Source organism: Lepus europaeus, chromosome 8 (assembly GCF_033115175.1).
Source record: "Lepus europaeus isolate LE1 chromosome 8, mLepTim1.pri, whole genome shotgun sequence".
In the NCBI taxonomy this organism is placed as follows: domain Eukaryota; kingdom Metazoa; phylum Chordata; class Mammalia; order Lagomorpha; family Leporidae; genus Lepus; species Lepus europaeus.
Genome location: NC_084834.1, coordinates 83310071 through 83324311, shown reverse-complemented (window position 1 = coordinate 83324311; position 14241 = coordinate 83310071). Strand labels below are relative to the sequence as shown.

The following is a 14241-nucleotide window of genomic DNA, read 5'->3' as shown; positions in this document are numbered from 1 at the left end:
GCATGTTAACCTTTTCTTGAGTATGTAAAAGCCATTCTATGCATTTAGAAGTAAACAAGTGTAATCTTTCTCCTTTTTCAGTAGGCAACCTCCTGAGCTTTTCTTATTTAATGTTAAATGTAATGGGAAATAAGCAATTTTTTTTTTTTTTTTTTTTTTTTACTTGACAGATAGAGTTAGACAGTGAGAGAGAGAGAGAGAGTGAGAAAGGTCTTCCTTCCATTGGTTCACCCCTCAAATGGCCACTACAGCCGGAGCTACGCCAATCTGAAGCCAGGAGCCAGGTGCTTCCTCCTGGTCTCCCATGCAGGTGCACGGGCCCAAGCACTTGGGACATCCTCCACTGCCCTCCTGGGCCACAGCAGAGAGCTGGACTGGAAGAGGAGCAACTAGGACTAAAACCCGGTACCCATATGGGATGCTGGCACCGCAGGCGGAGGATTAACCAAGTAAGCCACGGTGCCAGCCCCCAGCAATTTTTCATTATTCTAACAAGTAAAGATAGAAAATGTCTAGAGGCCGGCACTGTGGCATAGTGATTAAAGCTGCAGCCTGCAGTGCCAGCATCCCATATGGGCACCAGTTCAAGACCCAGCTGTTCCTCTGCCGATCTAGCTCTCTGCTATGGCCTGGGAAAGCAGTAGAAGATGGCCCAAGTCCTTGGGCCCCTGCACCCACATGGGAGACCGGGAAGAAGCTCCTGGTCCTGGCTTCAGATTGGCGCAGCTCTGGCCATTGCAGCCATTTGGGGAGTGAGCCAGCGGATGGAAGACCTCCCTCTCTCTGTCTCTCTCTCTCTCTCTCTGTAACTCTTTCAAGTAAATAAATAAAAATCTTAAAAAAAAAAAAAAAACACGAAAATGTCTAATACTGATAATAGTTTGTTTCAATTCAGTGAACTTCCATTGAATGTTTAGTATATCCCAACATTTTGGTAGGTACTCTCTACTATCAAGAGGTGAACATTAATTGATCTTCAGAGACAGAGATGTATGATCAGATTAATACTTGTCCTAATGTAGTGTTCATTTCAGTGTCTCATATTACTGTAGAAGAGGGGTATGTCTATTAAGAGAAAGACCATATTTTCTCTCTATTGGGTTTAGCGGATTTTTGTGTTTCTAGAGTTTACCGTTGTGGTTCTCAGAGTACAGATCCTGGATTAACAGCAGGAACAGCATGTCCTGGGAAAATGTAAATTTGAAATGAAAATTCTCAAGTCCCTTCCTCACCCTCTCTGCTCTAGGAATGGGACTCAAGTGATTCTGAAACATGCCAAAATCATAGAACCACCACTCTAAATAAAAACTACTGTCTTAGCTGGTCTTTTTATTTAATCTCCTTTAACGTGATTAATTATATCCGTAAATTTTTGCATTTTTCAGCATCTTATTTTTACCTAATTAATTTGAAATGCAGGGAACAAACAGAGATCTCCCATCTGCTGGTTCACTCCCCAAATGTTTTCAATGGCTAGGCCACGCTGCAGGCAGGAACCAGGAACTTATTCTAGGTCTCCCATATGGATGGCAAGGATCCAAGTACTTGGAGCCATGACCTGCTGCTTCCCAGGTTGCACAGTAGCAGAAAGCTGGAACTGAGAGCAGAGCTGAGACTTGAACCGAAGCATTCCAGTATAAGATGTTGGGCATCTCCAGTAGCATCTTAACCACTTCTCCACTCACCTCTCAACTCTTTGTTACAAAAGTTTTCTTAGCATGTTGAAAGCATAGTATGAATGAAAGGCCAGTGATTTAATAGTTGGGGCATTTCAGTGTTTGTTTCCTCCAGCTTTTTCTCCTCTGAACTATTTCAAAGTCAGTTGCAAAACTGACGATTCATTCTTGAGATTTCATTGTCTTTCTCTAAATTGCCACAGTACCGTTATAACGTGCAAGGAGGTGAACAGTAATTTCCAGGTATCGCATATTGTTCACATCCATATTTCTCCTCGTTCTCTTTAATATCTTTAAAAACAAACAAAAAAAAAGGTGCAGTTGAAGTTCACACATTTTATTTTGTTCCATTATGTAGTAATAAACTATCTTTAAACTTAGAAGAGTCTCCTCACTCTTTTCCTTCTTTCTTTGTCTCTCTGTTTCTCCTAGCAGTAGCTAATGTTGGACAAATGGCAGCTTGGGTTTCATGGGCTGTTTTGAAGTCTTTGGATGCACTTGGAAGCCAGGGTCTCTGTGAACTCCCTAAGCATTTATGCAGTGTTTTCTATACTTGTGCATATATGTATTCTTTACAAGAAGAGTAGATAAGGCCGGCGCCGCGGCTCACTAGGCTAATCCTCCGCCTTGCGGCGCCGGCACACCGGGTTCTAGTCCCGGTCGGGGCACCGATCCTGTCCCGGTTGCCCCTCTTCCAGGCCAGCTCTCTGCTGTGGCTAGGGAGTGCAGTGGAGGATGGCCCAAGTCCTTGGGTCCTGCACCCCATGGGAGACCAGGAGAAGCACCTGGCTCCTGCCATTGGAACAGCGCGGTGCGCCGGCCGCAGCGCGCTACCGCGGCGGCCATTGGAGGGTGAACCAACGGCAAAAGGAAGACCTTTCTCTCTGTCTCTCTCTCTCACTGTCCACTCTGCCTGTCAAAAAAAAAAAAAAAAAAAAAAAGAAGAGTAGATAAATGTACTCTTAATGGCTGTAGATTGTAACAGCACTCTTTGCTTGCTGCATTTTATCACATTTAATTTATAAAAATACGTGCAGATACACAGGTCAGCAAATATTTATGAGTTGTCAGCTGTGTTGTCAGTAATAAAATAAGCTCATCTAAAAACATTCACAGCATTTAATTAATTTAATCTCAGATAGCTGTATTTTACGTCAAAAAAAATTCCAAAAAACTCAAGTGTCTAGGTACTGATGGCCCATTTAATTAAAATATGGACAAAAGGCCTGCTATTGTGATATATAGCAAGTAAAGCCACCACCTGCGATGGCAGCATTTTTTATGGGCACTGGTTCAAGTCCTGGCTGCTCCACTTCCAATCCAGCTCCCTGCTAATGTTCCTGAGAAAGCAGTGGAAGATGGCCTACATGGGAGATCCAAAAGAAGCTCTATATTTGGCCTGGCCCAGTTCTGGCTGTTGTGGCCATTTGGGGAGTGAACTAGCGAATGGAAAACCTGTCTCTTTCTCAAACTCTGCCTTTCACGTAAATAAAATAAATCTTTTTTTAAAAAATGTGGGCAAACATTGAGTAAAAGGTACATTGTCATGGTTAATTTAATCCTTGGCTGCTATACTGTGCTCAAAGTTTTATGTGTATAGATTAGATCTAAGTCAGATATTGCCCATGCCTGGATTTTTCCTAGTTTCTACTTAATGTCTTTTACAGCTTTTTTTAACCTTATATTTTTATTTTTTTAAAGGATGTATTTATTTATTTCAAAGCCAAGGACCGAGCCAGGTCAAGCCAGGAGCCTGGAATTTCATCCGGGTCTCCCATGTGGGTGGCAGGGGTCCAAACACTTGGGCCATCTTCCACTGGCTTTCTTGGGCTATTAGCAGTGAGGTGGATTGGAAGTGGAGCAGCCAGGACATGAACTGCTGCCCATATGGGATGCCAGTGTCTCAGGTGGCGGCTTAACCCACCACACCACAACACCAGCCCAAACTTTTAAATAAATTCAAGAATATTAAATTTGGGATCTGGTTGGGATTTGGCAGCTTTGATGTCTTTTTTTTCCCTACTCAGTTTGAAAGATGTTTTTCTTTTATTTTGCAAATGGAAGTAAATACCGTGTGCTGAATGAATTCGATATGGTCTAAAGTATCTATATCTGTGTTTCTGTATAAATCTATTTCTGTGTAAAGCCAGCACCATAACTTAAGGTTGTAGTGCTGGCAATATGAGTAAGAGTACAGAGGAATTAGCCCCGATGTTTGTTGGGATTAAGGGAAGGTTTTCAACAAGGTGATGCTGAACCAAGCTGGGCCTTGGAAACATGAATAGGGATTCACCAAAGAAAGAAAAAAAAAAGAAGAAAGATGATGTGTATTGCAACAATTAAGATATTTTTTAATCAATCTTCTAACACACTTTTCTGACCTGCAGGTGATGAAGGGAGTATGCCAGCAGATATAGCCACATTACTAAAAACATCAATGGGCCTGTGAATCAGAACTGCAGATTCCTAAGTGATAAGGAAATATCAACTTGGTGCACTTAAGGACATTTACATTATGATGACCATGGGGTTTATGAACATTTATACCTTTTTATAATTTCCATATTGCATTTCTCATAGTATGGACAACTTTTTTGCCACTAACTGAACTCTCCAGATGCTCACACATGAAATTTCGTAAAAAGCCACAAATATGTAGTCCTGAAGATGTTGAATAATCATTTTACAAAGCAGTTTTCTGAATGGGGATTAGTTGGTGATTGTTTGTAACAAATATGCTAATGCTTTAGAAATGTCAGTATTTTTGTAATTATTTCTACCTCCAAATATATATATATTGTCTTTCACTGGATAATGTGTGTAGATTTTTACATGTGCCTTATTTGACAATGCTTATGTCTTGTTTTTGCTTGTCTCATTTGAAGTTTTTTTTATTATGTTGGTTTAAAGAATGCAGCTGTATAGATAATATAGCTTTCATTTTATTGCTATTTGAAGCAGATGTTCACCAATGTCAACAAGAACTCAACCTGAATTTAAAGGTGGCATTCCATACACTAACATCCCCCAGGTCCTCTGAAGTACTTCTGTTAAAACAGATTTGTTTGGCTAGGCACTAAGTTGTTTTCCAGTGAGTAGTAACTAAAGAAGCCCTCATCCTGCTCCTGGGTTAATTCTTTCTGTTCGTTTCCCAACTGCACTAATTGTGCTTCTTAATCTGCCTCTCGTGCATGTTCTCATTGACTTCCCTCTCCTGGCTTTTGCGTCTCTTAAATTGTTGCCCAGTCACTTCTGCTCCAGTTCTCTTCCTCTCTAAATCCCAGTTTCTTCCTGCCACATCCCATATATCAGTGAAATGTTGGTGACATTTTTCTAACCTGGCAGAACAGATTCACTTAAAGCTATTCCACGTCAAAGCAGACTGGATGTGACTTCATGTTAAGGCAGCATTAGGTACTGCATGGAAATAGGTCATTAACTTTAAACTGATCAAAATATAATTTACCACTTTCCAGAATTTCCAGTACAGGACCGTCTGAAGAGAGAGCCATTGTTGAATTCCAATTCAGTGTGGGTGACATAGTGAAATTTAGAAGTTGTCTATTTGGTATTTAACTCTTTATTAAATCTTTCTTTAAAATTTTGCCTGTCAGTCCATAATGCTGTTTTTATTATACATCCGTTTCTTTGTATAACTTGTGAGTTTCATGTGTTTTGTTTTTATTTTGTAAATATCATTATAAATAAACTTATTTATAAATCAGAGACTTGTTAATTATTGGAGATCACACTTTCCAAGGCATCCTAACTTGCTAAGATGCTAGGTAATATAACCCTTTGGACTTAGAAGATGAACAAAACTCTTAATGTGATTCTTTAGACATTACAAACTCATGACTCATTAGACTTACTCAACCTTAAAGCTATATTGAACACACTGAATATGCTTTAGTGTCACAGGGCAAAAAAAAATTGCAAATGTTAATACTACCTCTTGCATTACCATACCCAAGTCACATAGTCAAATTGTTGGGAATATTACCTTTTAAAAATCTCATGGATTTCTCATAACTTTTCTGTATTAATGTATTTTCAGTGATAGGCTGTTTCTTTTGTTGTTGGTGTTGTTGTTGTTATATTTGCATTATTATCTCTAATGAAATGTAGTTGGGTTCTCCCTGTAATGCTCTATTGTGTCTTGGGCTTAATAAAAATATTTGTGATCATAAGTTGTATTTTCACAACCTTTTTAACAGTTTCTAACCCTCTCCTCCCCTTCCCTTTAAAATATATAATATTGAGCACAAATGAGATCATCTTATGCGCTTAATATTATGTTGGTCAATAAATTGGAATTTATTACCAGTTTCATTCGTTCTTTCATTGCCCAATGTCCGTGAATGTCTTCATCCATTATCAGCAAAGAATAAATGAGACCACATGTTGCAATAATGTCTTTACCAACTGCAAATGTGGTTTTTTTTTTCCCAACTTAATGCAGATCACATAAGGGTAGAATATATGCCTTAAAGGCTTTTTCATAACTGGGATGCCATACACTTGTAGCTTATTACAGTAGATATTTAGCTGAAACATTGCTGTTCCTAGAGCTTGTTACTATATTTTTAAGAGATAAAAAGTGTCAAAAGATTGGGTTTCTGTGTAACCTTATGCCTGAATCTTACGCAGTCAATAGAATAAAGGAATTGATTCTTCTAATTATTCTCCCCAAGATGTTTTATCTTTCTGAATATAAATATAATACACAGTTTAACTTTTGCCCTGATTCACCCTTTATCTTTCTGAGCAAGGGGACATTTAATTTGGGTACAGGATGGGATAATGGAATATATTGTTTAGTGCTAAACATTCTTCATGAAATTTGCTGTGGTTGCATCTTATATTTAAATTATGATTTCTAAAAGTATGTAGGATTATCCTGAGTTTTCAGAATTTTGCATACACATTGTATTCATCACATTTACTTAAGTTCTCTGCTAATTAACATAGGATGTAGTAATGTGGAAGAAAGTCATAAAAAGAGGAAGAAAGGTTACTTACCTGTATTATCTAGAATACTATTGGAATTTCTTTCATTAACATTTTTTTCTTCAGACTGCCTTGGTTACATAATAAAGGGATTGAAAATGAGATTGATTGACTTTTGTTGTTTACTCTTAAAGATACTTAATTTATTTGAAAGAAAGAGGTGGAGAGTTCTTCCATCCCCTGGCTCCCTTTCAAATGCCCAGAGCAGTCAGGGCTGGGTGAGAGCAAACCAGGAGCCAGGAGCTCCATCCGGGTCTCTTAGGTATATGACAGGGGCCCAAGTACTTGGCCTGTCCTCTGCTGCCTTCCCAGGCACATTAGCAGGGAGCTGGATCAGAAGTAAAGTAGCCAGGACTCAAACTGCTACTTACATGGGCATTGCAAGCAGCAGCTTAACCTGTTGCATCACAAGGCTCACCCTATCATTTACATTTATTAGCAGCCACTATAGGGAAAGGAAATTTGATCCAAAGAGTGAAGATAGTTGTAAAATACACTTTGTTTTCCATATGTAATCCTTAGCAACTTATATAAAATATTTTTTTCCCCAATTGCATAGGGTATCTTTGGGTGGAAAGGAGAACCTTAAGTAAGTTCATACCTAGCTGGCTTCTGAACTCTTATGTTCTCTTTCCTCTGCAAGCATAAAGCCATATTTCTCTAGTCTGTTTCCATCTATGATATGACATGGAGTAAACTATTTCCAATATCAAGCTAAGCTTTGATGTTTAGTTTATAATGGGTTTCTGGGGATCTATTATTTGTAAGGTTCTGTTTAAATGGCTTGTTTGCACTCTCAGTCCTTGTTTTCCACAGTGCTACAGAACCAAAAATGTGACTGAAATTAAAATTGTGCAAAACAATACACATTGGAAAAACTATTATTATCCATGCTATAAAAATTTTGTTCACATATTAAAAACATTGTTGGTTATGAATATATAAGTAAGTTTTTAAAATGTAAAACTATACACTAAAGGAAGCACTGAGAATTAGTTTTGTTTTTATAAAATAATTATCAAGAGTAGTTTGAAAAGTACTACCTCCTTGTATAACTTATAAGAAATCATATTTGCTTAGCAAATTGTCATACTCCCTAAATTTGAATCAGCTTCTAACATTCATTGTACTTTCAATGTTATGTCTTATCTTCATCCATAGACTAGTTTTTTTTTTTTTTTTTAAGATTTTATTTATTTGAGAGGTAGAGTTACAGACAGTGAGAGGGAGAGACAGAGAGAAAGGTCTTCCTTCTGTTGGTTCACTCCTCATATGGCTGCAAAGGCTGGAGCTGTGCCTATCCAAAGCCATGAGCCAGGTGCCTCTTCCTGGTCTCCCATGTGTGTGAAGGGGCCCAAGGACTTGGGCCATCTTCTGCTGCTCTCCCAGGCCATAGCAGAGAGCTGGATTGGAAGAGAGGCAGCTGGGACTAGAACTAGCACCGGTAAGAGATGCTGTTGCCTCAGGCGAAGGATTAACCTGCACCACGGTGCCAGCCCCTCCATAGACTAATTTTAGAGTAGTTTTAGGTTCATGTCAAAACTGAACAGAAAGAACAGAATTCCCACATTCCCCTCCCCACACATGCACAGACTCACCCACTAGCAGCACTCCACATCAGAATGGTACATGCATTAAAAATCCATGACCATTCTTTGACACATGATCACTGCATGGGTTTTAGCAAAAATATAATGACATGTACCCACCATTATAGTATCACACGGAATAATTTCACTATCCCAAAGCTTTCTGTTCACTGTTTATCTTTTTCTCTCCACCTAATCTTGAACCACTGATCTTTTTCCTATCTCCATAGTTTTGCTTTCCTCAGAATACCATACAGTTGGAGCCATACAGAATGAAACCTTTTCAGATTGGCTTCTGGTTTGGATATTGGTTTGCATGTCCTCACAAAGCCCATTTGGTAAAGGCTTGTCTCCAAGGTCTGACAGTAATCATAAGTAAGGGGGTGGGAATGTACTCATAACTGGCATTTAGAGGTCAGGCCTTTGGGAAGTGATTAGATTGGATTAGATTATTAGCCACATGACTGAATGAGGATGACTTACAAACACACGTGCATACAAGTACACACACACACAAACACACACGTGTTCCTTGCTGTGTACTGTTCTGTGCTGCTTGAGGACTCTGCCAGGAAAAACTCCATCATAAGATGCCAAACCAGTGAGGCCACTGGATCTTTTTTTTTTTTTTTTTTTTTTTTTTTTTTTTTTTTTTAAGAATTTATTTGGAAGGTAGAGTTACAGGCAGAGAGAGACAGAGATAAAGCTCTTGCATCCACTAGCTCAATCCCCAAATAACTACAATGCCCAGAACTAAGCTGATCCAAAGCCAGGAGCCAAGAGTCAGGGGCTGCCTCCAGGTCTCCCACACAGGGCAGGAGCCCCAGCGCTTGGTCCATCTTCCACTGCTTCCCAGGTATATTAACAGGGAGCTGGATGGGACAAGGAGCAGCTGGGACACGAACTGGTGCCACAGGCAGAGGCTTAGCCTATTAAGCCACAGCACTGGCCCCAAGGCCACTGGATCTTGGACTGTGACTCTCCAAAACAATGAGCTGGAATAAACCGCCTTCCTTCACAAGTAGCTTGTCTTAATTATTTTGTTGTAGTAATGAAGAGCTGACTAATACAGTTTTATCACTTAGTAATATGGATGTAAGCTTCCTCCTTTAAGTATTTTCATAGCTTGATGGATCATTTTTAGCACTGAAAACAACATTGCATTGTGTGTAGGTACTAAAGTTTGTTTATCCACCCACTCACTGAAGGACCTCATAGCTTCCAAGTTTGGGCAGTTGCAAATAAGACTGCTCTAAATATCCATGTGTACATTTTTGTGTGGACACAATTTGTTTTGTTTTGTTTTTTTGTTTGGTTGGTTTTGTTTTTTTGTAGAAGAGCGAATGTTTTTATTGCCAGCTAAAGGCAGGGGGAGATTATAGATTCTGTGAATTACATGGCAAAGAGAAATTCTAATTTCTATGGCCCAACTTGGGGAGAGTGTTAGGAGCTAGAAACCAGAAAGTATGTATCATAATATCATGTGACCCTTCTTTTCAAACACAGATCCCTTACAGCAAAACAATATACATTTCAAAAAGACACCAGTGTATTATTGGAATTGGAACGGGTTTTCTTAAAACTTATAACACTTTTGCCCATGAGCAACAACTATCTTAACACTGGAGACAGCTGAAGCTCTATGCTCAGTCTTCGAAATTTTATTTAAGGTATACAAATTTCCTGTATTTCATATATACGGATTTAGTAACATAGTGATACTTCCAACACTAACCTCCCTTCCACCCAAGCTCCCACCCTTCCTCCTCCTTCCTCTCTTGTTTCCTCTCCTAATTTTTACAATGATCTACTTCCAGTTTACTTTATACTCAGGTTAACCCTAACTAAAGAGTTCAACAAATAGTATGAAGAAAAGCTACACTGATCCTCAAGAATAGAGACAAGGACTACAAACAATCATTGAATCTTAAAATGTCAACTCATTCCTATATATTACATTTTTTTGGTACTCTGTTACTGCAAATAAGGGAAACATGATATTTTGGGAGGACTGGCATATTTTGCTAAGTATAATGGTTTCCAGTTTTATCCATTTTGTTGCAAAAGATAGGATTTCATTCTCTTTTATGACTGAAGAATATTCCATAGTGTATACATGCCATAATTTCTTTTTCCAGTCATCAGTTGATGGGCATCTGGGTTGATTCCATATCTTAGCTATTATGAATTGAGCTGCAATCAATGTAGGGGTACAAATCACTCTTTCATATGCTGATTTCATTTCCCTTGGGTAAATTCCCAGGGGCGGGATTGCTAGGTAATATGGTAGAGCTATCTTTAGCTTTTTGAGGTATCTTCAACACCATCTTCTACAATGGCTACACTAGTTTACATTCACACCAACAGTAGATTAGGGTACATTTCCCTTCACATCCCCACATCCTCACCAGCATTTGTTGTCTGTTGATTTCTGTATGAAAGCCATTCTAAGTAGGGAAAGGTGAAACCTCATTGTGGGTTTTTTTTTTTTTTTTAAGATTTATTTTATTTATTTGAAAGACAGAGATACTAAGAGAGGTAGAGACAGAGAGAGAGGTCTTCCATTCACTGGTTCACTCCCCAGCTGGCCGCAAAAGCCAGAGATGCACCAATCCAAAGCCAGGAGCCAGGAGCTTCTTCCGGGTCTCCCACATGGGTGCAGGGGCCCAAGGACTTGCACCATCTTCCACTGCTATCCCAGGCCACAGCAGAGAGCTGGAATGGAAGAGGAGCAACCGTGACTAGAACTGGCACCCATATGGGATGCCAGCACTTCAGGCCAGGGCTTTAACCCACTGTACCACAGTGCCAGCCCCCTTATAGTGGTTTTGATTTACATTTCCCTCATGGCTTGTGATCCTGAGCATTTTTCATATATTTCTTGGACATTTCAATTTCTTCTTTTGAAAAACGCCTGTTCAAGTCCTTTGCCCATTTCTCAACTGGATTGTTTGTTTCATTGTTTTTGAATTCCTTGAGTTCTTGATAGATGCTGGATATTAATCATTTATCAGTTGCATAGTTTACAGATAATTTCTCCCATTCTATCAGTAGCCTCTTGGCTTTGTTGAGTGTATCTTTTGTAATGCAGAAGTTTCCCAACCTCATGTAATCCCATTTGTCTATTTTGGCTTTGATGGCCTGTGCTTCTGGGGTCTTTTGCAAGAAGTCTTTGCCTATGCCAATGTCTTGCAGAGTTTCCCCAGTATTCTCCTCTAATAATTTGGTGGTATCAGGTCATAGATTTAGACCTTTGATCCATTTTGAGTTGATTTTTGTATAAGGTGTATAGTAGGGGTCTTTCTTCATACTTCTGCATGTGGAGATCAAATTTTCCCAGCACTATTTGCTTAAGAGACTGTCCCTGCTCCAGGGATTGATTTTAGCTACAAAGATTAGTTGGTTGTAGATTCATGGATTGATTTCTGGAGTTTCTATTCTGTTCCATTAGTCTACATGTCTATTTTTGTGCCAGTACCAGACCGTTTGAAGATAAATGCCCTATAGTATGCCTTGAAATCTGATATTGTGATGCCTCTGGCTTTGTTTTTGTTGTCTAAGATTGCTTTAGCTATTTGGGGTCTCCTGTGTTTCCATGTGAATTTTAGCATGGCTTTTTCTAGATCTGAAAAGAATGTTGTTTGTATTTTGATTGGGATCACATTGAATCTGTAAATTACTTTCAGTAGTATGGACATTTTGATGACATTCATTCTTCCAATGCACAAGCATGAAAGGTTTTTCCATTTTTTGGTGTCTTCTGTTATTTCTTTAATATTTTGTAATTTTTATCATGAAGGCCTCTACCTCCTTGGCTAAAAGCATTCCAAGGTATTTAATTTTTGCTGTAGGTATTGTGAATAGGATTGATCTCAGAATTTCTTTCTCAGCCTTGGCATTGTCTGTATATACAAAGGCTATTTATTTTTGTGTGTTAATTGTATATCCTTCCACTTTACCCAACTCTTTTATGAGTTCCAACAGTCTGTTAGTGGAGTCTTTTGGTTCCCTTATATAAGGAATCACGTCATCTGCAAATAGGGATAATTTGATTTCTTCCTCTCTTATTTGTAACCCTTTGATTTCTTTTTCTTGCATAATGGCTCTAGCTAAAACTTCCAGGATTATCTTGAATAGTAATGGTGAAATCAGGCATCCTTGTTTGGTTCCAGATCTTAGTGGGAATGCTTCCAACTTTTCACCATTCAGTAAGATGCTGGCTGTGGGTTTGTCATAAATTACCTTATTGTGTTAAGGAATGTTCCTTTCATACCCAGTTTGCTTAAGGTTTTCATCATGAAAGGCTGTTGTATTTTATCGAATGCTTTTTCTGCATCTATTGAGATAATCATATAGCTTTTATTCTTCAGTTTTTTTAATGTGATATATTGCACTTAACTGATTTGCAAATGTTGAACCATCTCTGCATACTAGGGATAAATCCCACTTGGGTGGAAATGGTTTCAACTCATTTGGGAAATACCAATGAGCAAGATTGCTGGACCATAACCTAAGAGTATGTTTGGTTTTCTAAGAAACTGCAAACTACCGTTCAAGGTCACTATATCATTATGCATTCCCATCAGCGATGAATGAAAGTTCTTTTTGCTCCACATCGTTTTTGTCATTCTTAATGGGTGTGTAGTGGCATCTCATAGTTTTAATTTGCCATTATCTAAGGATATTATGGTGGGCACTTCTTAAATTTTTAGGGCCATCTGTATACCTTCTTTGTTGAGGTATATATTCAGGTCTTTTTCGCATACTTTAATGAGGTTATTCATTTTCTTACTGTTGAGTTTTAAGGATTTTTTTATATCTTAGATAACAATTCTTTATCAGATACATATTTTGCACATGTTTTCTTCCAATCTGTGGTTTATCCTCTCATTATTTTGATCATTGTCTTTTTTTTTTTTTTTTTTTTGACAGGCAGAATGGACAGTGAGAGAGAGAGAGAGAGAGACAGAAAGGTCTTCCTTTTTGCCGTTGGTTTACACTCCAATGGCCGCCGCGGCCGGCGCACTGCGGCGGCGCACTGCGGCGGCGCACCGCACTGATCTGATGGCAGGAGCCAGGTGCTTCTCCTGGTCTCTCATGGGGTGCAGGGCCCAAGCACTTGGGCCATCCTCCACTGAACTCCCAGGCCACAGCAGAGAGCTGGCCTGGAAGAGGGGCAACCAGGACAGAATCTGGCGCCCCGACCGGGACTAGAACCCAGGGTGCTGGCACCGCAGATGGAGGATTAGCCTATTGAGCCATCGGTGTGGGCCGATTATTGTCTTTTTAATGTGAAGTTTTTTGTTTTTGTTTTTGCAAGTGTCAGTTTCTTTGGGACATTTACATCATTTTTGTCATGACCAACTTCTTCATTTATGTCGGTAAGTTCACCTTCATTCAGTCCCCCTGGCTTCATATCTAGAGCCTTTGGAACTGCAGCAGTATCAAACTCCTACCATCAGCTTTTTTCTTTTTTAAACCTCTATTTATTTATTTGAAAGAGTTACTGAAGGAGAGAGAGAGAGAAAGAGACAGATCTTACATCCAGTGATTCACTTCCAAATGGGTCAGGGCTGGGCCAGGCTGGAGTCAGGAGCCTGGAGCTCCATCATGGTCCATCACATAGGTGGCAGGGACCCAAGTACTTTGACCATCTGCTGCTGCTTTCCTGGGTGCATTAGTAGGGAGCTGGATCAGAAGTGGTGCAGCCAGGTCTCAAAGCAGCACTCAAATGGGAAGCCAGTGTTTCAGGTGGGGCAGCTTAACCCACTGCCCCACAATTCCATCTCTAGGGTTTTTTTTTGTTTTGTTTTTTGTTTTGTAACCCCATTTATGTTCAATTTGAATATCATTCCAGCATGGTCACTTTTTGTTGTTTTGTGAACTTTTAAAAAAAATGTTATTTATGTATTTGAAAGAGTTACAAAGAATTTCCATCTGCTGGTTCACTCCCCAAATGCCTACAA

The 14241-nt window shown here is 39.3% G+C and overlaps 1 protein-coding gene across 2 annotated transcripts in view; it reads left to right on the top strand.

The window, feature by feature from the left end:
- Positions 1 to 5954, top strand: part of SMARCAD1 (SWI/SNF-related, matrix-associated actin-dependent regulator of chromatin, subfamily a, containing DEAD/H box 1) — an 84887-nt gene extending 78933 nt beyond the window's left edge. For both annotated transcript variants that reach the window (XM_062199859.1, XM_062199860.1), the window contains exon 24: positions 4064 to 5954. In XM_062199859.1, coding sequence (XP_062055843.1) covers positions 4064 to 4125 — 62 coding nt within the window. In that variant the 3' untranslated portion in view covers positions 4126 to 5954. The remainder of the gene's footprint in view (positions 1 to 4063) is intronic.
- Positions 5955 to 14241: the final 8287 nt, after the last annotated feature.